The sequence below is a fragment of the Corvus hawaiiensis genome, chromosome 3, assembly GCF_020740725.1.
Source record: "Corvus hawaiiensis isolate bCorHaw1 chromosome 3, bCorHaw1.pri.cur, whole genome shotgun sequence".
In the NCBI taxonomy this organism is placed as follows: Eukaryota; Metazoa; Chordata; class Aves; order Passeriformes; family Corvidae; genus Corvus; species Corvus hawaiiensis.
Genome location: NC_063215.1, coordinates 80737067 through 80758594, shown reverse-complemented (window position 1 = coordinate 80758594; position 21528 = coordinate 80737067). Strand labels below are relative to the sequence as shown.

The 21528-nt window shown below is 42.0% G+C and overlaps 1 protein-coding gene across 2 annotated transcripts; it reads right to left on the bottom strand.

Moving 5' to 3' along the window:
- Positions 1–1171: 1171 nt before the first annotated feature.
- FAM98A (family with sequence similarity 98 member A) lies at positions 1172–17894 on the bottom strand. Of its 2 annotated transcripts, none has more exons than XM_048298693.1 (9): positions 17876–17894; positions 17346–17424; positions 14305–14453; positions 12594–12728; positions 9614–9798; positions 8536–8616; positions 7133–7249; positions 4575–4742; positions 1172–3053 (listed from the first exon to the last, which is right to left on the bottom strand). In XM_048298693.1, exons 2-9 carry the CDS (start codon positions 17396–17398, stop codon positions 2292–2294), a joined length of 1650 nt encoding a protein of 549 aa, XP_048154650.1. In that variant the 5' UTR covers positions 17399–17424; positions 17876–17894; the 3' UTR covers positions 1172–2291. The 2 variants fall into 2 exon arrangements, with proteins under 2 accessions (XP_048154650.1, XP_048154649.1); XM_048298692.1 differs by lacking the exon at positions 17876–17894 and adding an exon at positions 17619–17728.
- Positions 17895–21528: the final 3634 nt, after the last annotated feature.

Genomic DNA, 21528 nt, shown 5'->3' with positions numbered 1-21528 from the left:
TGACAGAAAACACCAGCCTCTTTGCAGTGAGGAGTGTGAAGAAAAGCAGAAGCTGTCAACTTGAAGATACTACACTCCCAGCAAAAGGCTCTTAAAATATGTCAATCTCTTTACATTTGCTAATCCAGGACTGACCCCACTGTAGGAACCTTAATTCTTTTAAAAAACCCCACAAATTATTTTTGCATGAATACAGGTAGTCACCAGCTAATGCTCACGACAAGGTATTACCCTCCCACAAGGGAGATACCTTCTCCGGAGAATGCTGCTGTAAGAAACCATCAATACACCTTTGTGAAGCAGCAACATTCCGTTTTAGAGATCAGTAATTTGAACGGTATTAGGCAGAGATAGATCTGTATCAGTGATCCTCAAAGATCTGGATTCAATACAGAAAGTTTTTCCCTCGTCAGGCTTGTTAAATTTGTCTGAAACACTAAAGGAGAAAAGCCATTAAGTCAGATTCCCAAGCGCCTTTCACAGGGACCTTTGCTTCCAAACCCATGAATCACTAGCAGCATCTAGCGGCCACAATAAATGAAACAGGTCGACTGTGGAATGAAATACAGGCGAATCAGTTCTAACGAGGTTTATCAGCCTATTTACATGACTACCTCGAATTAGAGCAACACTGGCATTACAGAGATTCTCTCAGATACTCGTGCTATTACTGTAACCCAAGGAACTCCTCCTGCCTGCATCAATCTGGATTCAGCCCCAAGGACAAAACAAGTAGACTGCCATCAGCACAGCCTCCTACAGTGATCTGAGCACAGTAGCAGGAACCTACATTTCCACAAGGCTGGAGAGCATCAGGAAAGTACCCAGAAGCAGCATACCTAGTTCACATGGCATGCAGGAGCACAACCTGGGAGACAGGTGCTCACACAGCCTAAGAATCACTTTACACAGGAAGAGAGTACTACGAGCTGCTGCATCAGGTCAGAGGGAGGAACAGAACAAAACTCAGAGCAACTGAAGGTCAGCTCTTCCCACCTCCTCCTGTTCTGACAGCTCCTCAAAGGGCAGAATGCATGGTACACCTGGGGCAATTACAAAATATAAAATAGATTAAAATATTAAAAAGATGAAGCAGACAGAAATCCCCATGGATTCCCAGCTACTTTAGCAACTGCTTTTTACTGTCAAGAAAAAGAAACAAAAGCGAACAGAACATACAGATACTTTTATTGCTCACCTTTTATACAACAGCACACCTTCAGCCATTTTCTTTCACAGCTTTTTGACAATGTTTATGTACACAAAAAACCCAGCAAGAAGCATTATGCGGCTTTCAGTAAAGAAAAAAAACCCAAACATTAGAACACCAAACTCAGCCAGGTTTTGTTTTCTGCAGCAATAATAAAAGGGCTTCCTCCAGGCAGGAACTAATATTCCCAGGCCGTAGTGCATTTCTTTAAAAAGACAACCCCCAAAACAAATTGCCCTAGATTTGCTGAGCCAGTGGTATTAACTTGCAAATAAAATAAACTTCAGTTTGTCATTTTTTCTAGCTGATTTCAAGTAAAAATTAGGTTTGGAGGAGGAGCAACTTGTTTTGGATGGATGCAGGTCAGTTTGAATTGCTACACCTAACTACAGGCCTACACACACTATCAGTTCACAATTTAGCTTAGTTTGAAATGATCTTTGCAGATTTTGGCGGCAGTCAGTCTTCAGAGTTGAGCAGGTGGGAAAACGTTGTTTAGCAGGAGATAAGGCTACTGAACATGGCATCCACAGCAGAGCTCAGATAACAAATCCCATTTGTCAGAGGAGCTCCCTGTGCGCACGCACGTGCTGTAACGTCATGGAGACTGAAACAAGAGGTCAGCAAGCCAAAAAGCAACACTCTGAACTGGTTTAGAACGTGTAACTCAACAATGGTTATGGGGGGGAGGAATGCAGAAGTTCTACTGTGTATTATAACAGACAAATTTGACAGGTCTTGGTATTTATCCAAATCAAAACAGAAGGCAAACACAGCAGGCACATTCAAAACAGAAATGTTTTGAGCAGAGGGAACCAGTCCAACATCAAAAAAGCATGGCTATTAGTTGATGTTTAGGGTGCAGGGTGTAGTGACAATACCTTTCATTCAGACAGGTTGGAGGTGCATGGGGAGGAGAGGTCTACACAAAGTTGTACTTTGCTCAATGCAAAACATCCCACCCGAAGAGATTCTACCTGCTGTGTACAAACCTGTACTAATTCAAAGCAGCATTTAAGTCAGGCCTCTGAAACCAGGTTTTATTATGTGAGCTCTGCTGAAGTGTAAATTTTTAGCAGCCTCAGCTGGTGAAATGTCTTCCTTGTCCAAAGCCAGACTGATTATACTGATAACCTCCATGCTGGAAGTGCTGCTCAAACTGTCCTCCTTGATTAAAGTTCTGTCCACCTCTGCCCCCCCAGCCACCTCCTTGACCTCCACGGCCACCACGACCACCACGGCCACCCCTCCCTCCTCCACGTCCACCCCCTCGGTCACTGTGGGACCCACCATCTTGGTATCTGTTGTCTTGCTGGTAGCTACCGCCACCACCCCCCTGGTAGCCACTTACAGAATAAGATGATGACTGGTAGCCACCATAGCCACCTCCCTGGTAGCCGCCACCACCACCACCATGGTAACCACCTGTTTGAAAACCTGCATCTCTGTAGTTGCTCTCCCTGTAGCTGCCATCCTGGTAGCCACCACTTCCGCCATCTGTCCAGCCTCCTTGAAGCTTGTTTCCTCTTCCTCCTCCTCCTCCTCTGCCGCCATGATCATAACTACCACGTCCTCCTCGTCCCCCTCTATCATGGCTTCCTTGTTCATGACCTCCTCGCCCTCCATATGATGAGTCATAGCCTCCTCTTCCTCCTCGGTCATGACCCCCATGGTCATAACCTCCCCGCCCTCCATAGGAAGAGTCGTAGCCACCTCTTCCTCCTCTGCCACCGCCTTGTTGTGAGCCACCCTCTGGTCTTTTCTGCCATGGTGGCATCTCAGGAGGTGGAGGTTCGATTTCATTGGGCCTTCCTCCTCTGTCAGGCACTCTGCCCATTAGCACCTGCAAAGGGAAAGGGAAAACTGCCATAGGAGTTGTGACACCTCACAGAGAAATCACATTTACTGAGACACACCACAGACAGTACCCACTCCAAGGTTTTTTACATCCAGAGGCAAATTTTGTCTGTTTGAATGTGACAGACCTCTGTCTCCAGTTAACAAAAATTAAACAGGGATTATCTAGTACTTGAAGCACTGCTAACAAGATAAGTCAGGAGACCTGTGCTTTTTGTTCAAACAGCAGGCACACCAGCATGGGCAGCACCAACACAGTCTTTCACTTAACTCTTTATCAGTCCAGAGTGCTAAACTCAAATAAGCACAAGTACAGTGCAACACAGTCTCTCTCCTAACTAGTGCTCTGAATTGCTGTAGAAGACATTGACTTCATAAATAAACGGAAAAAAATTCTATTTTTCAGTAAGGATACACAGAAACTTAACAACAGACAGGTGTGAGACAGCACTGATCAGAGTGGAGCAAGACTCTAGAAGTCTTCAGCTGTCTAAGGATGGTGTGATGTTAAAAATTTAGCAAGACAAAATAGGACAGGACATTTGTACTGCTTTAAAACAATATAACAAAGGAACTTCAACGGAAGTAGGCTACTTTGCTATTTCATGCTACTGCCTTGGAAAACATTTAATATTGATAATGGAGATAAGGTAACAGATTATGCATCAGCAGCAGAGCAATACTGCATTCCTACTAAAACATACATACATTCCGATGATATAATCAACCGGTCTTACCACTTAATTTCTTACACTCCAACAACACTAAAAAGGTGCAGAAATTATCTGGGGTGGATGGGCTGTGGTCAAATCAGCACACCACTATTCTCTCCTAAATCAATTAGAGCTTTACCTGAGGTGCAGTTGGCACCCAGAAGGCAGAAAAGCATGCACCTATCCCCACAGTTTTAAAGCACCAAGTATGCTGCTGTACATAGCTACTGAGCTGCAAATTCAGCACGTATACTTTTGTGAGCCTATTACTCTTGTGAAATCAATTTTTGAAACAAGGCAAATTGTTTAGTGTAAGTCATGTTTCTACTGTGTCATTATTGGAACCATACACTTGACTATAATCTATTTGTGTACCATGGGAAATCTCATTTGTGGGATCCTTGCCTTGTGATCTTAGTACATTCTATTTACATAGACCAGAAATACAGTTACTATGTAGGTGTTATTTTAGACATGGTGACAGAATTAGGTAGCAGTAGTGTAATGACTACAGTAATTATGGTAAGACAGAGCAGGCCTACTCCCACTGAAAGTAATCCAAGGTACTTCAGCAATTTTTTACTGCCCCAAAGAAGAGACACTGTGAACCTCAATAGCTGAACTTGCACTATCCATAATGCACTAATGCATTATCTGGAATGTATAAACACCAAGTTTCTTATCCTGTATTTCCAAATTCCACTTAGAATCCTGAAAAAAAGTAGGATTTGTTACTACATTCAAGTTACTTAAATATTCCTAAAAGAACAAAAGCCGTTAGTCACCAAAGGTACCTTATTAATGGCACATGCAGTCTTCTCTCGGATGGACCCGCTGCTTGTTCTCATAATCTTTGACAGATCTTGCCGAGCCGCCAAGAGGTTTGCAATTGATATAGTGCACTTAGTAGATAAGAGGGCACGCTTTGGCTGGTAGACTTTAGCCAGTTTTTCTGTTTGACTCTGTTGGAGTAAAGAAAAATAAAACCCAGTCAGTTAAAGCAATGGGACACCTCAACAGAAGAATCAAATCAGCAAAGAATAACAAGCCACTACTGCAAATAGAACAAAAAGTTAATATAAAATCAGTGAGAAGTACTTTATAACTAATGATTACTTCAACAAAACTAGCATTTGTCACATTCATTTCTTAAGTAAATAGGAAACACAATTCTGACTGAACTGCCAAGACACCAATGAGCTGACAATTTTAACCATGTATATACATGCAGACTGTATTACTTCCAGGCAGTCAAACACATAATAGAAGTGTGTCATATAGTTATGTGAATTTCTGCTAGTGTCCAGAAGACACTGAAAGCTAAACACATTTGTGTTTAGGCTTCAGGCCTCCTTCTGTGCTTTCACCCTGACCCGCACCCATTCCAGTTAGGCCAGCATCACCCCATCTCCAACACTTCTCAGCAGAAAAAGGTCCTGTTAACTCTTCACTCTTCATTCCAGTCAGCTTCTTCACAAAGACAAGGCACCAAGAGCGACTGGCAGAACTAGAAATGAGATCCTACACTCAACTTCGCCTTGCATGCAATGTCTCTTCCTCTACTAACCATTCTGGCTTTTTTGAACACCTCCAAAATTTTCCAGCTGAGACACATGAGGAATCTGTGCTACCAGACAGGAGTTACCACACAACTTACGTCTCTCTTCAGTTATCAACAGAGTATAGTGTGTGATGCAGTTGGGATAAACCAGATTGCTATCTGAATGCAGATGAAGGCAGTGAGGATAGGCAAACCAGGTTTTCCAACATATCTTAACAGCACAAAAACTTAGGAGCACATTTTAAAATCCTAAAATCTTATTTTCCATCTAAAGGCAGAAAACTGCAATATGACACTGGCTAAAGGTAGGAGAAGCAAATGTATTCACCAGAGTACTAGTGTGCTTTTCCCTGGTAAGTCTGACTGAGCTCTGAACACAATGTTTTGGTGCTATGATACTGTTATAGGTGAAACTTGAAATTTTAACTTGAAAAAATCCCTATTAATAGACTGCAAGGGTTTTTTTTCCGCTGGCATTTCCACTACCTGGAGAAATGGCTATTTAGTCATACTACGGTATTCTGATACTTTTCAAATAAAAAATAAAATTACCATCTAGCTAAAAGTTACTGTCAAAACAAACTGGAATACTACAGCAACATTCTCCAATTTTGTACTGTTATGCTTCTAAAAAAAAATTGCATTTTAATAGATATAAATGCATATACACAACTTGTGGGTTTTGTGAAAATATTTTGTGTAGCTAGTCAAGTTCAAAAATATCTGAGAATTCCTAGGAAAAAAACCAAAAACACATGGATAAAGATGGCAAAGCTGTAACACAATTAGAAATCCCTGCTTTTTAAACATAATTCACATTTTTGCTCATTTTTATTTACTATTAAAATATTTAAACAGTCAGCTAGTTCTTCAGTCATCTACTAAAAAGCCTGAAGAATACAAGGTTTAAGAGAGAGTACACCAGTAGAAGTCCTACTCAGATGATGAAACAGAAAATGGGACAGGTCACAGTTTATTATTAAAGTACAGTTGCTTTTTGAAAAAAACATTTATTTAAAAAACCCACTTGATTCTATGTGCCACAGTTTAGCACTAATAACTCAAACACTGTCAGCAGCATTCTTAAACACCATGTTAGCAGATCCAGTTTAGTCCTAGAAACTAAATTACATTTACTTTTTTTTAAATCTTGTCATTTCCTTCTGAGACATAGGAAATAGGGAAACCATGTAATTATTTCTAAAAGCAGATTATGCATCACATACTCAAAGGAGAACAGATCTCATGCCACAGCCACTTGCACGGTTCAAAGACAAAAGAAGCACATAAAGTACTACCCTGTCTATGAGGTAAGAACAAGTAGTGCCTTAGCAGCTTTTCTCATGTGCATCTGGGAAGCTGTGCTTGCAGACACACTTTGAGTTAAGGAAATCTGACTGCTGTGGACAGCACAAAGTAAGATACCGGATGGTCAACAGGAAGATGTTTTTCTACCATCACACGAGACACAGCACCTAATGGTTCACATTATGGTACTCTGAACATGGTTGGATCAGTAATCTCTGTTTTTTCTAGTGGCTTTGGTGTGTAGTTACACATGGTCTGTCTTCTCATTTTACAAACTGATTTAAAACCCAACAAATCAGTTTTAAGTAAAATATTTTTAATCCTCTTACACTGTCATAAACTTCTTCAGATACTCAAAACAAAACCAGACAACTCCTGTGATTATTTCTGACTCATGAAGGACAAAACAATGATGCAATTTTGCGGAGATACTTATTATAAAGGGTTACCATTAACCACTACTTCACAGCAAGTTATTTGTACCTTAGCTCTATCTGACCAGCCAAAGGATTGCACAGTAACATCCAAACGTTTGACTAACAGTTTTCTTCGGACTTCGTATTCATTGACTATGGCTTGATTAATTGCTTCAATTTTTTCCTGAAACAAAAATTTGCAAGCATTATTTATAGATCATAAATAGAACATTTCTACTTAATAAACTACGTGGATGACACACAGAGATACTATGCAGAGCTTAAGATTGCAATTATCTACCTTGTCAAATGGACTCACAGCCAAGCTGTGCCTGCAGATGTTATCTTCCTGAAGCTTCCAAGGCTCATGTTCAGCCTTCTACCATTTCTAACAGCACAAAAACTGCACACACTGCTTTCTCAACATCCACCAGGACAGAGAAGCAAAGGTGACAATATACTACAGGCAACAAGCTGAAGCAAGGGCATATGTAAGTCCTAGGAAACAGGACAGGACATCCTTGCCTTCTTAAAAAGTAGTAAGCTTAAGGACAAAGAGCAAAGATAAAGGACTAAAAGTAAGTACAGTACTGTAAGAGGATCTTGATTAAAGTACAATCTGCATACAGGAAAAACAACAAAGTGCCCTAAAGGAAAAAGTCACCACGAGAAACACACCTGGTAGCAGAAAGTGGTTTAGTTAGAGCAGCAGGAGAGATATGCACCATTAGGGAAATAATTTATGTATCGACAGAGGCCTGGCTGGAGGGGGGGCAGTGGGGCCCACTTTAGTCTCAACAGTACAAACACTGAAGGAAGCAGACTACTGGGAGAAGATGTGCTTCAGCCTTAAGCAAGAGAGACCTGAAGTCCTGCAGCAGCAGCCATAGCTTTGTGCTTGGTGCAGCAGCAGTGATTAACACAGGCACCATCCTCCTAGAACAGCAGGAGACAAATCCCAGCTGGAGAAGATCCCGGCTCTGCAGCCTGGGTGTACAACATCTCTCCCAGCTCCTACCTGCATACTCACTGCCTCTTGGAGAGGCTGGGAAGGAAGCAGACTACTCCAAATGAGAGAAAGAGGAGGGCATTATGAAAAGACCCATAGTTTAGCTAAAAAAAAAGCCCCAGGAGCAGACATGACACCATCTCAGCTGGGCTAGATCACACAGACAGTGCTGGCAAAGGCCAGGAGAGGAAGGTTTAAACTACTGCACAAGCATGCTGGTCAGCACCACCACTGTAGATCTTTTATTTTAGAAAAGTTTAACCTGCACCTGGACCCAGAGATTCATGAGTCTAAGATCTTATCAGTTGCTGCACATTTATTGCACCAACATATACATTATACTGCAAGAAATTATCATCTTGTCCTCAGAAAGAAGAATCATTTTGCAACACACAGAATCAAGATCAATACTTTATATACTTGAAAAAGGCAAACGGGCTCTAATACCTGCAACTACTCACCCAGTGAGCTGGTCCCAGTTGCTTCTTCAGTAAAGGTTTTCCAACATGATTAGGTGGAACCTTTGCTAGAGTCTCCTTCAGCTGTTAGGAGACACAAAATTATAAGCTTTGGCTAACAAAATTAGCTTTTCAAGATTCAAGTTAAAGGAGAGGACTGTTGGATAGTCAGAGGTATGACAGAGCAACCTCCAATATCACGTTATTTTCTCTGGAACAGAGAACCATGCACACTTCTTTTAGAAGGCAACTGTTTTTAGATTTCTGGTAGTCTCAGCTATAATTACTTAGAAATTAAGAGAAGGAACTACAGACTAGATCAACAGTTAAAACAAAGATACCATGAGGTGCAGCTCCTCTTGAAGCCAGAGGGATTATTCTACATATCATCTCTTTAATTCAGAAAAAACCCCACATTTGTATCAAAAAGCTTATATTAAGACCATGTGAAATATAACACGACCCAAAGAAGGACCCCTCTTTACAATCAAAAGGAGAAAAATCTTTAATATGAAATTTTAAATCTAACTTGCATTTTAGGAGTTTGGGCACAACTTATTTTAAAAAATCACAACAGCCCAGAGAACACACACATGTAAGGAATACAAATAAATGGAATCACACAAATTGATGAAGTCTTAGGGAAAAGGTGTTAAGTTTTACTTTAGTTACACCACCTTTTAATTGAAACATTTTTAAAACACTAAAAAAATAAAAACATCATCCCATACAAATTTGTTTAGGTGTATTTCTTGAAAAACATTTCTCTTTAACATTCTTCCTGAGGCCTAAGCTCAGCATTTTCTATGTCTCCTGCAGCAAGTGATGGCATTAAAACCTAGAGCAGTCACCCTGGAAGGCAATGATAGCAGTAGTCCCTGACCTCATGCCTTGGCATGGAAAAAGCCTTTAAAATAATTTTTAAAATTCTCTTTGCATATGCAGTAAAACACATTAACTCTCCTTCACAATTCAAACACCGGAGTTTCACAAGAGACAAATGTCGCCCAGGTAGCAGAACTATTTTCCATCAAAACAGTAACATCATAAGTATTCCAACTTTTCTTCCTTTGGATCTTACTTTTTTTTCAATTCCACTGAAGAACTGGAACATCGTTATGTTGGCGGGAGGCTTGGACATGCCTAAAGCAATACATATGCCTTTCAGCTCCTGAAAGACTTCACTGCCACCTCCTTCCTGGGCTTTTTTTGGAGGGGCATTCACACACAGCATTCTGGCAGCTTCCAGTTCTGAGATGAGGTATGCTGGGGTAAGAAAAATTAGATTTGACCATCAGATCCAGCAGAGTTAAGTTATTTTAGAGCCAGTGAAAACTCAAGTGCTTACAAACAACAGCTGTGCAAATGGTCTGTTTTAGATAGAGTGAGGGATAGAAATTTTGTAGCCACAGAACGCAACAAACAGAGGACAGGTTTAGTACAACCAATTAAAGCCTGGAAAAAATCCCCATGATTCCAGCAGGTATTAATCCCAGAGTTCAACAGAGCACAGCTCTTTTCCTTCATGCTTCACCCAGCAAAGACAGGAAACTAGGAACATGGAAACAAGCAGGATGAGGGACTGGGATGTGCATTAAGGGTAGTCAAGCAAGCACTTCTTGAGGCTCTAGGAAAAAAGCAAGGAAACGAGTAAAGAGAAGTGAAATGTTGGGTGAATCTCCTCTACTTTCCCACGCAAAATGCAGAGTGGAAAAATAATCCCACTTAGAAGTACTATTGAGAATTCATGTTTACAATAACTTCGGAAAGGAAGGCTGTAACTGATGAAATAGAAGCTAGAATGGCTGAAGTTCTCTTCAATATCAGAACTGTAAGAGCCTACCACTACATTGTAAGTCCTTTATCAAACAGAGAAAAATCAAAATCACAATTTCTGAACACAGTATATGCCCAGAATTTCAGCATCAGGTGTCATTTACAGTGATACAAATTTATAATGATACAAAGAGCCTTTGTTGGCAGGTGTCACAACTTTAAGGTTTGACTTTTAAAAAATGCACAGGTTTAGCAATACTCTTCTCATTAGTCATACTGAGTGACCATAGCAATAACGTACATGAACATTTCTAAAAATAAGAAAAATTGATACTGCAGACACACTTGTGAGCAGAGAAGTAGACCCATGGCTGTACAAAAGAAGCTTATTATTCATAAAATTGGGCAGATAAAAAGATTAATAAAACACAGCATTTTAATGATCTCTAGAATTTCTTCTAGATCTCTAAAATGTCTTCTGCTAAAGATACAGAACACCTTATAAATAAAAAAGTTCTTAGAATATGTAAAGCAGTGAAGCATCCTCTCTCAGTTCTTTCAGCAATACTTTATACAGGGTTTTCTTACACTGAACTTCCAATTATTTACACTCTTTTCAGGCCTACTGGAAAAGAAACTACCAGAATAATTTTGTTTCAAAAACTTAGAGATCCCATTTAAGCTACCTTCAACCTCCTCTGATAATGACAAAAATTTTTAAGTCTGTCACTAAGACAAATGTTCTTCAGATAGTGATTCTTTTTTGCAGACCTCTTCTGAACCAGCCTGAAACTCGTACTTTTTGTTTTTGCAGATGCCAGTACCTAACATTGTATTCTAGTGATGCTGCACACTCAGGGCAATCAATCCTAACTACTTAGGTTTATTTGGTGCATTCCTCTCTCAGCAATACTGCTACATCTTCCAAGTGACATAAACTGTGCTGCATTTCATTGAAGTGTAAAATACCCTGGCATTTCATTACAGAGGTTTATCCTGTTTCTCCCAAAAAAACCTAGTTTTATGGCTCACAACAGGATACCTAATAAGTTCACTTGATGCAGCTTAAGAGCTATGCAACTATCGTGGTGCACAAAAAAGGAGTTTGGCACTATTGCAATTTCACATTTGACAGTAAACACAGTAATCCTGCCAGATAGGATACCAAAGTTCAGCTCCTGAACACAGCCTTATATTACCAAAACGTACATCCCAAAGGACCTCTGGGATAAACTGTGTGTCACAGACAAGCCAAATTTATTGAATGGCTTGGCTGAGAGAAAATAAGCTGAACAAGAGATTGGTTGAGCTACAAATTATTTTAAATGCAACAGCTACCTCACTTCATCCGACATTTTTGAACATACTACAAAAAATATTCAGATTAAGTCTTCTCATCTACTGTTGAAATACAGGAACCTACTCTGTAATTAACTTTTGTATCTCAGATGAAGGCAGAACTAAATTTCTTTTTGAAAAGTTAAAGAATCAGCAGCAACTGAGGAAGCAAATAAAACATTAACTCACATTTAATTTGAGATCAGATTAAAACTAGTACTGCAATTTCTAACTCTAAGACTTGTATTTTTTTATTTTAATGTGAGTCAATATCACACACCTTTTACAAATTCAAGTACTATTTCTTCTCCTCTAACATTTCATAGGCAGAAATAAAACCAATTTAGCTGTAGAGATTTGATGGACAGAAAAGACATCACCATTGCTAACATTAATTTCCTTTCAGTCAGCAGAAGGCAACAGCTATTTGCTAAGGATGATGATCAAAAGAACTGGAAGTTGGGATAAAACATTCTCTCTTTCATAACAATTCCAACTGTTGTCAGTGTAGGAAAATGCAAGTTTTGTGGCACCTTGCAAGTCATCACACTGGGAGGGGGCTCCAAAACTATGATGCATCTGATGTTAGTGGTCATTTTTACAACCATGCTAAGTGGAGTTCAGTAGCTAAATTCTGGCAGAATTCTTCAAATAATCCCCCTTTTTGTTGTGCCTTTTCAGAAGTAATAGGACAGGCTTTTTGCTCGTGAATGCAAAAAAGGTTAATACTCATAATATCTTCCGTCATATACTGGCTACACATTGACTGGTAAGCCCAGAAGTGTCATACTCTGACACTGTAAATTACAGAAAAAATAATGCATATTTTTAGGTAACTACACTGTGGTACATTGTGCTAGACAAACCAGTATCTCATTAAGTGGAAGAAACAATACTATGAATCTTGCAGAAAACCAGATTTGCTTGCAAGCACCCTTTTAACTTACTAAGCAGCAAGAGACAGTTCTTTTGATTATGAAGGCGTTTTGTCACATCTCCTGATGTTAATGACGCATACGGACAGTTCATTTCAGACAGCAACCCACTCATTTCAAGCTGAAATTCTTCTGCTTCATTTGGACCTTAGAAAGAAAAGAATAATCATTCATTCACTGCTAATATATATGGGGCTATGATTAGAATGAATTAGTTATTTAAAAAAATAAATCTTTTGCTTGAGTTGCTATTTAATACTAAGACCTGTTTTTAATGGAGGCCAAGTGCATTTCTTGGGTTCCTCCAAGACACAGCATAACCTATTTGGAACCATGATATGCTTCACTAATGTAAAATTTTGTTTCACTGACAGCTTTTCCAAGCTACAACAGACAGGCACTGGCAACTTCTACAATGAAGGGGGACATTGAAAACATCACAAATTTTACAGGTGTATTTTAAATATCAATTATCTCTTCCCATTACAAATGTCTCAGATAGTTATGACAAAGTCATGAATAATAAACATGGATTATGAATGCTCTTTTTTTTTTTCTATTTCTTCTCCCTGTAAGCCCACATTTGTCAACTGATTTTATTTCATATCAATATCCTTTAAAAATAATTAAGTCATGTAAACAAAACCTTTGACTGATATTTCTGTCAAAAATTACTGAAACTAATCAGAATTTTTTAGGTAAAAAGAAACAGTGATGAGAAGTAACTATTTTTTATCTTTTGGAAAGAGACTTCATCCCCAAATGTCTGTTATTCCCAAACTCAAGACATACAAAATGAAAGTAGGACTTGAAGGTACTCCAGCTAACATGTTTCTATCACTGTGTTTAAAGAACTTGAAACTGGTGTTTGAAAACTTCTGGATTGTATTTTTACACAAAGCATAGAATAGGAACCTTATACTACTAGAAGGGGTGAGATACTGTATTGCTACAGAGAAAGAATGTGAAATACACTCAAAGAAGAAAGAATGAACATGTCAAAAACAGAGAGAAAGGAAGCAACAGATGCTGAGGTAAAAGGCAACAACCTTTGGCCACTGAGTAAATACAAAGCTCAGCTCATAAAGACATTATGAGTTAATATATTAGATATTCAGCAATATGGGTTATTATACCAATTTAACAATTTAATCTGTAGAATGTCACGACTAGCTGACCAAAAACAACTTTTTTTTTGAAAGCTAAGGTTTGCTTCCTCCACCAAAATGAAAAACAAACAATCATTTTCAGGCTCCTTCTCAGAGCGTTTCATGAAGAGGGAAAAATTCATAGAAAGCACAGAGTTAAGGTAACCAACACTAAAAAGAAAATATGGTTACCGTAGTCAGAAGAATGTTACCCTGAATAGTAGTACTACTGACATCAAAATTACAAAAGGAAGCATTTAAATAAAATATTCTCACGATCTAATAAAAACCCCACTAGCATTAATGTTTCCCTAAATCCACCTAAGAACGTTAAAAAACAATATGGCTGAAAAATTGAAAGAAAAAGCTAATTTCAGAAGAAAGACAGTTTGATCGCCACTATTATTTCAACCTATACTGGCTGTTCATTAGGCAAGCTTGAGGTGGAAAATACCCAAAATCTGGCAGTGTGCAGACAACACTCCCTGGTACAACAGATATCGTCAGCCCTAATCTCTGTGGCATGCAAGAACACCCTTTAAGTGCATGTTTGTGCTGGAGTTATGACTACTTACTGTTGGTTGCCTGCACGTTTTCCTCTAGTTTACAGAAGAGCCGTAACTCAGACACCAACCAAGCACAGAGTTTGGTGAATTCAGGGGAGCTGGCTCCATGAGAGACTGCCTGAGCCAGCACTCCGTCGTCTAACAACGGGCCTTTGTAACTGCAAAGTAAAACAAAATTAATATTCATATTTGCTGTGACTAATGTCCTTTGATAGATTTATTTTATCCTCTAAACATATTGAGAGCTACAACCACAACACGTCTGCAGTGCTGATCTCCAGGAGCGGTGATTCCTGGACTGAACTGTAGCAAGAAGCACACTGAAAACATCTGAGTAAACTCAGCATTTCTGTGCACATTAATTTACCATCCAAGAGACTGTGTCACAAAATATCACCATCAAAGGTTTCCTCCTCCAGAATCTTACCATGTACAGTGGCAACTTCTCTGCTTCCATCTCTTGAAGATGTTACTGACAACAGATCTATCCAGGGCAACTGCAGTCTCAGAGAATCCTTCCTGAGCTCTACATACTGCTTTACAGTTGAATAATTACTGCTGAACAAGTGCATCTTTTCTGTCATTTCCTATCACATATAAAAGGGCTGCCATACAAAACAAAGCCTTTGATAGAAATATTACAAAAGTGATCTGCATGACAATATCCTCTCCTGAAAACCCAACCTCCCTAAATAAGCACAAGAAAAATCAATGGAATTAGTTCTTTGCATAAGCAAAATAAGCCAAATATCAGACCTAGTGTAAGAAAGCATGAGTTTACAATCAGATCTTAGAAAACAGTTTTCAGGACATCTCTCAGGGGGGAGACTGAAGAGTAGGGAGAAGGCTGCCTTATTAACCAGGTACAAACACAAGTTAGAGTTCACCCGAGTATTTTAGAAAAAAAATGTACAATATTTTGGTATACTGTCCCCAAAAGAGAACATCCAAGAGTGCATATAACCAACTGAAATCTCTTGGAAACTTCCAGGTAAAGTCACCCACTACATCACAACAATCCAATGAGTTCAGGCAAACTCTTAGCAAACATCAGGAATAAAAAAAAAAAAAATCTCAAATTGAAATGTAATTCTCTTCACTCTGCTCCTGTGCTTAGTATCACATACAAAGGATTTGGCCTTTACTGTAGTGGCCTGTTACTTCAGCCAAGTAAAATGAAGAAGCCACACTCAAAAATAACTTTTACCTCACAGAGCAGCTTGATTTGTGACAGAGTTAATCTACTGGCAGCTGGTGGGAAGCTGTAATCTCATGCATTACAACCCTACTCCATGACCACAGCAGGCTGGACACTTCAAGAGGCTAATTAGAGCAAGTTTAAGTCCCATCCCACAGACGTTTCAGACATACACATGTTGGTCTGGGAACATCTGGGACTCAGAATAGAAGCATCCAGTTATAGATTAAAGTAGAAAGGAAGCAGTGGCAAGCCTTTTGCTTTGGGAGGATCAAGATTTAAGGCCCTGGTCACATTTTCTAGAGGCACCTTTTCTAGATTTTTTCTTTAACAGACGTAACATCTTGAATGTGTTATTTCTGATAACTATGACTTCACCTACACATCGATCTGGCCAATAATCCAACTTGCAGATTCCTTGCAAGCAGCTTTTTCCTTCTGTTTCTGCCAATGGCACATGTTCTAGAGCTACACATTCTTTTGGTAACACTGTACTATCCCGTCTGTTTGCTTTCTCAACAGTTCAGCAAACTGATTTACAAGACAAGAGGCCACCATCTGAACACCTTAAGCACAATTACAAAAAGAAACAGCTCTTTAACATGCAATGCTATTAAAAAAAAAAAAACCAACAAGCAATATATTAGAAATGGCTTCAGTATCTGGTGAGAAAAAGTAAGTTGAACCATGAAGACCGTGAAGCTTTTGCCAAAACCTCAAACACCCCAGTCTTTTCAGACACCAAGAAACAGAAGTCCTTTAGACACATGCAGTAGTTTTCCCAGTTGTTACCAATACTGCTGAGGTCTCATGTCTTTCATCCTCCAAATTTTCTTTTCAACCACTGTTGTCAATTTTGCTTCATGTGACTTATTTGTTCATCTACTTTCACTGTTTGCTTCATTTCTTTATGTCAAAAATCAACAACACTTTCTGTCTCTAATTGCACAAATCAGGAGCACAAATCCACTAGTACCCTTTTAAACATATGACAGAAAAAAGAAGCCAATCACAGTATTTTCATTGTGGCAGAGTGGCCTTTTCACATTTCAGTCGGAGAAATACCTGCCAAAACAGAAGCCTATTTGTCAAGCTTTGCAACTATCATCACTAACTTAGCCTGGAAATATAATCTTTGTTGGAGCATAATGACTCTAGCCATAAAGTGATTTATGGGAATGGGGCCAATGTGAGTAAATACAGCTGTTTGCATAGAACCAGCAGAAATTATAGCTGCCTGTCCTCCGAACTCTCAATAGTTTACAGCTATGGGAGCTTACAGCAGGACGTGTTCTCCATGCTCTCCCTTTCATAATTATGGAACCTTTACCTGTTACTCTGACAAAGTAACAGGTCTAAACAGCGAAAGTTTCCTGTGCTTTTCCTATTACACTTTAAAAAACGTAAAGAGAACAAACACTCACTAATTTGCGATTCTTTTTACTATTTTTCCCCCCACTAAATATGAAGCCTGAAGGTTTTCTTCTTGTCTGACTTATCTTTAAAGGTCTCTTTATCCCTTCCCACCCTCAGCTAGGACCGCTAGGCAGAACAGAGCAGCAACCGACGAGATGGCACCCAAGAATCAAAGAGATCAGAGAAGTGCAACGCTCGCCAAGGCCGTGCAGCTAAAAACCTGCCCGTCTGGCTTGGGGCATCATCACCAGCCCCGCTCTGGGGGCAGCTCTGACAAAAAGGTACCATTCCAGGCGCTGCCGTGCGCTGTGGTCCTCAGGAGAGACAGCGGCTCCGCCTGTGCGGGGCGGACAGCGGCGCTGTGTCCCCTGCCGGGCCGCCCTCTGCTCCCGGCCCACACCGGGAGCGCCCCGCACCCCCACCCCCGGACACGTACCCCAGGTCCTCCAGCGACTCCAGCACGTCGTTCTCCAGGAGCTCGAACTCCATCCTGCGGCGGGACACGGGGGGCAGACCTGCGCGACAGCGGGACTCAGCGGCACCAGTACTCGAACCCCCACCGCCCGCCATTCCCCCCCTCTCCAGCCCACCCCGGCTCCGTGGGGAAGGCTCAACTCTCAACCCTCGCCCTGCGGTGAGGGAGAGCCCCCAAGGCCGCAGCCCCTCTCCCCGCTCCCCATGCTCGCCCTCTTCCCGAGGCCCCACGCACAGCGTTCGCAGCTGCGCCGCCGACTGCCGGGTTGGCATCTCAGGGCGGGGAGCGCGGCTCCGAAGCCCCCGGCCTCACTCTTCACCCGGCTTTTCTAGGGCCGCCCAACCCCATGCCTGACCGGCGCCGCCTCCGTCCGCGGCGGTCTCCGCCTATCCGCCGAGCGGAGCAGCATTGCTAAACAGAGACGCGGGTCCGAGCCCGGAAAACGGGTTGTTTTTGTGGGAGAGAAGCCCGGGACGAGCCAAAGATCTCACTTTTCTGTTCAGGCTCCAGCACGGGCAGACCCGGAAGAAGAACACCCCCCTCCCCGCCGCGGAGCCCGCGCAGGAATGTGCTGCGGCGAGCGGCGTCGAGGCAACGGGCGGGGGAAGGGGGGAGGACGGGGCGCCGGAAGGGTCAAACAACGCCAGGCAGCGAGCGCCCGTCCCCACCCTGAGAAGACCCCGCGGCACGGCCGGGACCACAAATCCCGGCATGCCTTGCGCGCAGCAGGGCCCCTCGCGGGGGGCGCCCGGCAGCGAGTACAATTAATAAAATTAATTAATCGAAATAGTTTCAGTTCAATTACTATATCGAATCCGCGGGTCTCGTTTCTCCTCTGCTCCGTGCCCCGGCGGCGCGGGCTGCAGCGGTGTCACGGTCGGGACGTGGCGTTTGGGGATGCCGAAGGCTGCGCTGAGCGTACCAGAGCCTGCCCGACTCTGTGCCGTGAAACTCCGCACAGACGCTCTGGCAGCTTTTTAAAAAAATATTTTAAATTCGGGGGGGGGGGGGGGGGGGGGGGGGGGTAGGGGAGGGGTGTAGCAGCGTTCATTTTTTCCAGCTGCTCAGTTGCCAGCATCTTAAGAGGGAAAGCCGTGCACGTAGGTACAGATCCATGACCAGGAACACAAAGCCCAGTTACGGGGCTAAAGGGGCTCGTTCTGCTTGCTCTCTGCAGCTCTGTTAGCCAGCACTGCCCAGCTGCCCGGGACAGCAGTCCCACAGAACGTCAGTACTGGAAAGGAGGCACGGATAAGAGCATATGTTGGGATGGCTACACCATTCTAGGGAAAGCCAAAACCATTTGTGCGAAAAATAATCCCAGTCTGTCACCAGCAGCGAGCTAATGCTGCAGGAGGGGAGTCCCGTACTTCATGAAACTGCCCTTGGCAGGCACAAAGAAGAAAAGCTGCAGTCAAAATATGAAGGATCTTGTATCCTCAAGCTAGGTAGGAGGATAAAGAAACAGTACCTTGAAGGGCTAGAAAAAACAAATAATTCACTAGCAGACAGCTCAGTCACCAGTTCTGCTACTAAAGACGTATCAACTACACATTTAGGGGGAAATTACCTCCTAAGGACTAAAATCTTAATGTCAAAGGAATAATACAGGCATTCTACTTTGTGGATTTACTTCTAGTTGTACAGTGGTTAGTACAGTGTAGCCATAGACCACTTCAATTTTTTAAAAACGAAAGAGATAAAGCTGGCAAGCTGCCTTGTCACTGCTGGGCTGTGAGAATTACCTGATTTTCCTTTAGTCAACCCATTTTTGATTTAAAGCATCTCAGGTGTTCTGCTTGGGAGCCTTGCCTGGGTGGATAGTCTAAACTGGAGATCTGGGGGATTGGGCTTGTAGCGGGTTGGGTTTGTAACCGAGCAGAAACACCAATTTAGAGTAGTTGTTTGGTCCAAAATACTCATTACTGTTTATCTTCTGTGAGATAAGAATTAGGAGAAATGCAAAGCAGGCACCAAACTTGAAAGAATATAAAGAAGTTTATTAACAGACCTAAAAAAAGGGGGAAAAAAATTATACCACCTTCAGAACTCTCCTCCTCCCCCCACCTTCCTCCCTTCTCCCACTGACAATGTAAAAAGACAACCCTTGAGATGTTCAGTCTGTTTACCACTTCCATAATAACCTTGTTCAGTCCATTTAGAAAGAGAAGTCTCTTCTTGCTCGTGCTATGAGAACATTATCACAACGAGACAGCCGCCCACTTCCAAATATCGTTCAGTCCATTTAGGAAGAGGAGTCTCTCTGCCTGCGTGTGAGTCCCTTCCCCCAACTTGCAGCTTTTCCCACAACTGCTTTCGAGGGTCCACTCTTGAAGTTTTTTGGGGTACAATTTTAAGGTTGAGCCGTTCAGAAACAAAAACAGAGGCCCTTCTCCTTCCCTGAGAGCAAAGGGTCTTCCTCATCTTCATCGTTAGGACTATCTCTGGGAGCATCTCTAGGGACTGAGGTTTTCTCCTTTCCCGTTTGGAGCAAAAGTCTTCATCTGGTTCATCTCTCCCTGTCCAAACTTCTCATTAAATTACAGCTGCGTCAGCATCTGCCTATCTCAGCGCAGGTGCTTTTGCTCACGAGTTGAACACTCCACCCCCCATATCTTCATGGAATTACAACAGGATACTCTGATATATCATAGCTTCACAACAGAATTTCAGCTTTAAGCATCTCCTCTCTCTCTTCCCTCAGGTTTTCAGCTCTTCACAGCAGTAAAAGGGTTAATCTCACCTTGGCCTTGCAGCTTTGCAGCTGGAATGTTGAATGTTTCTTATCGCAGTGGAGAGGGGGGAGAGCCGAGCCGCTCCGGCTGCCCACGGCAAGGCAGTGGGGGGGGTTCCATGGCTGGAACAGGTCCATGGCTCCAGGATGGCCGTGGCCCAGCCCGGCCTGGCCCAAGCAGGGCCTGGCCGGGCCCGCTGGCCCCCACACGGGGCCCGCAGCCACCTGTGCCAGCGCCGGAAACGAGAGAGAGCTTGGAGGGGGAGTTTGCCTATTCTTAAATGTGGATCACAGAGGTGGTCACAACTTTAAGTGGCTTAAAGAATTGTCCATATTCAAACTGGCCACTGATAGGTTCTATCAGGTCCCAGAGGAAGCTGTAAGCACCCCTTAGCAAGGACATCCCTTCCGGGACTATGCTTGCTAACCTATGACAGGCTTTTCCTCACAAATTCAACACTGCTGCTGAAAGCTTGTGACCTTTTGCTTGTTTGGTTGACTTGAGGGGTTCTGTTTGGTTTTTGTTTCGTTGTTTGGGGTTTTTTTTAATGTAATGGTTGGGTTGAGCTTGCTTGCACAGGTGGAAGTGTACAAAGGTGGGCAGTATGTCCACAGTCTGACCCTGCTCAGTTGCTGCTGCTGCTTGTGCTCATGACAATGTTTAGCCCTTATTTCTGAACCTTCTTTTCTCTTGCCCTAAATTTAGGGTTTAAAAGCATTCCTAGGAGCAAGCAGTACATGAAACTATTCATTTTGTCACATGGACACTGCTCCTGTGTCCAATCCTGAACCTGCACATGTTGTGAAGTGAGGATTTTGTGCTAATTTCATGGAGACATTTGCTGTCATCTGCATTTACTGCTCAGGTAAGCATCGGCACAGAAGGGTTGTATTCATCTTGGCACTCCGCTAACAATATCTGCCTTCTGAAACAAATAAGTGTATTTCTCTCTTGGGTTCAGTTGTGCCAATACTGCAGGGTAGAGACAATTTGGAAGGCATCTTCTCCAGTCTGTGTCACTCAGTTCCATAACTGCTTTAATGTCCCTTCTGTGCTGTGGAAATCAGTAGTTTCTTGAAAGACATATGCATCTTGTGGCTGGGAAGAACAACAGTTGGAGAGGTGTGATATTAACCTGGAGAAGGCAGCCACAATTTTGTCCTGGGGACAGGGATGAGAGTTTTGCTTTGTCATTGTGTCTTAGCAGTTGTGATTTTTTCTTTTCCTACCAACATAGGGTTTTTCACCACACAAATTTTGGAGACATGAGAGGTGTGAATGGCCACTGCACAGCATCCTGGCCCCTCTAGAAGAAATTAGTTTTGATGCTGGACAGTTTTTGTTTTGCATACAAGTGCCTCTTGAACAAAATAATATTGTCCTGAGCATTTTGCTGTTGCACAATGAGA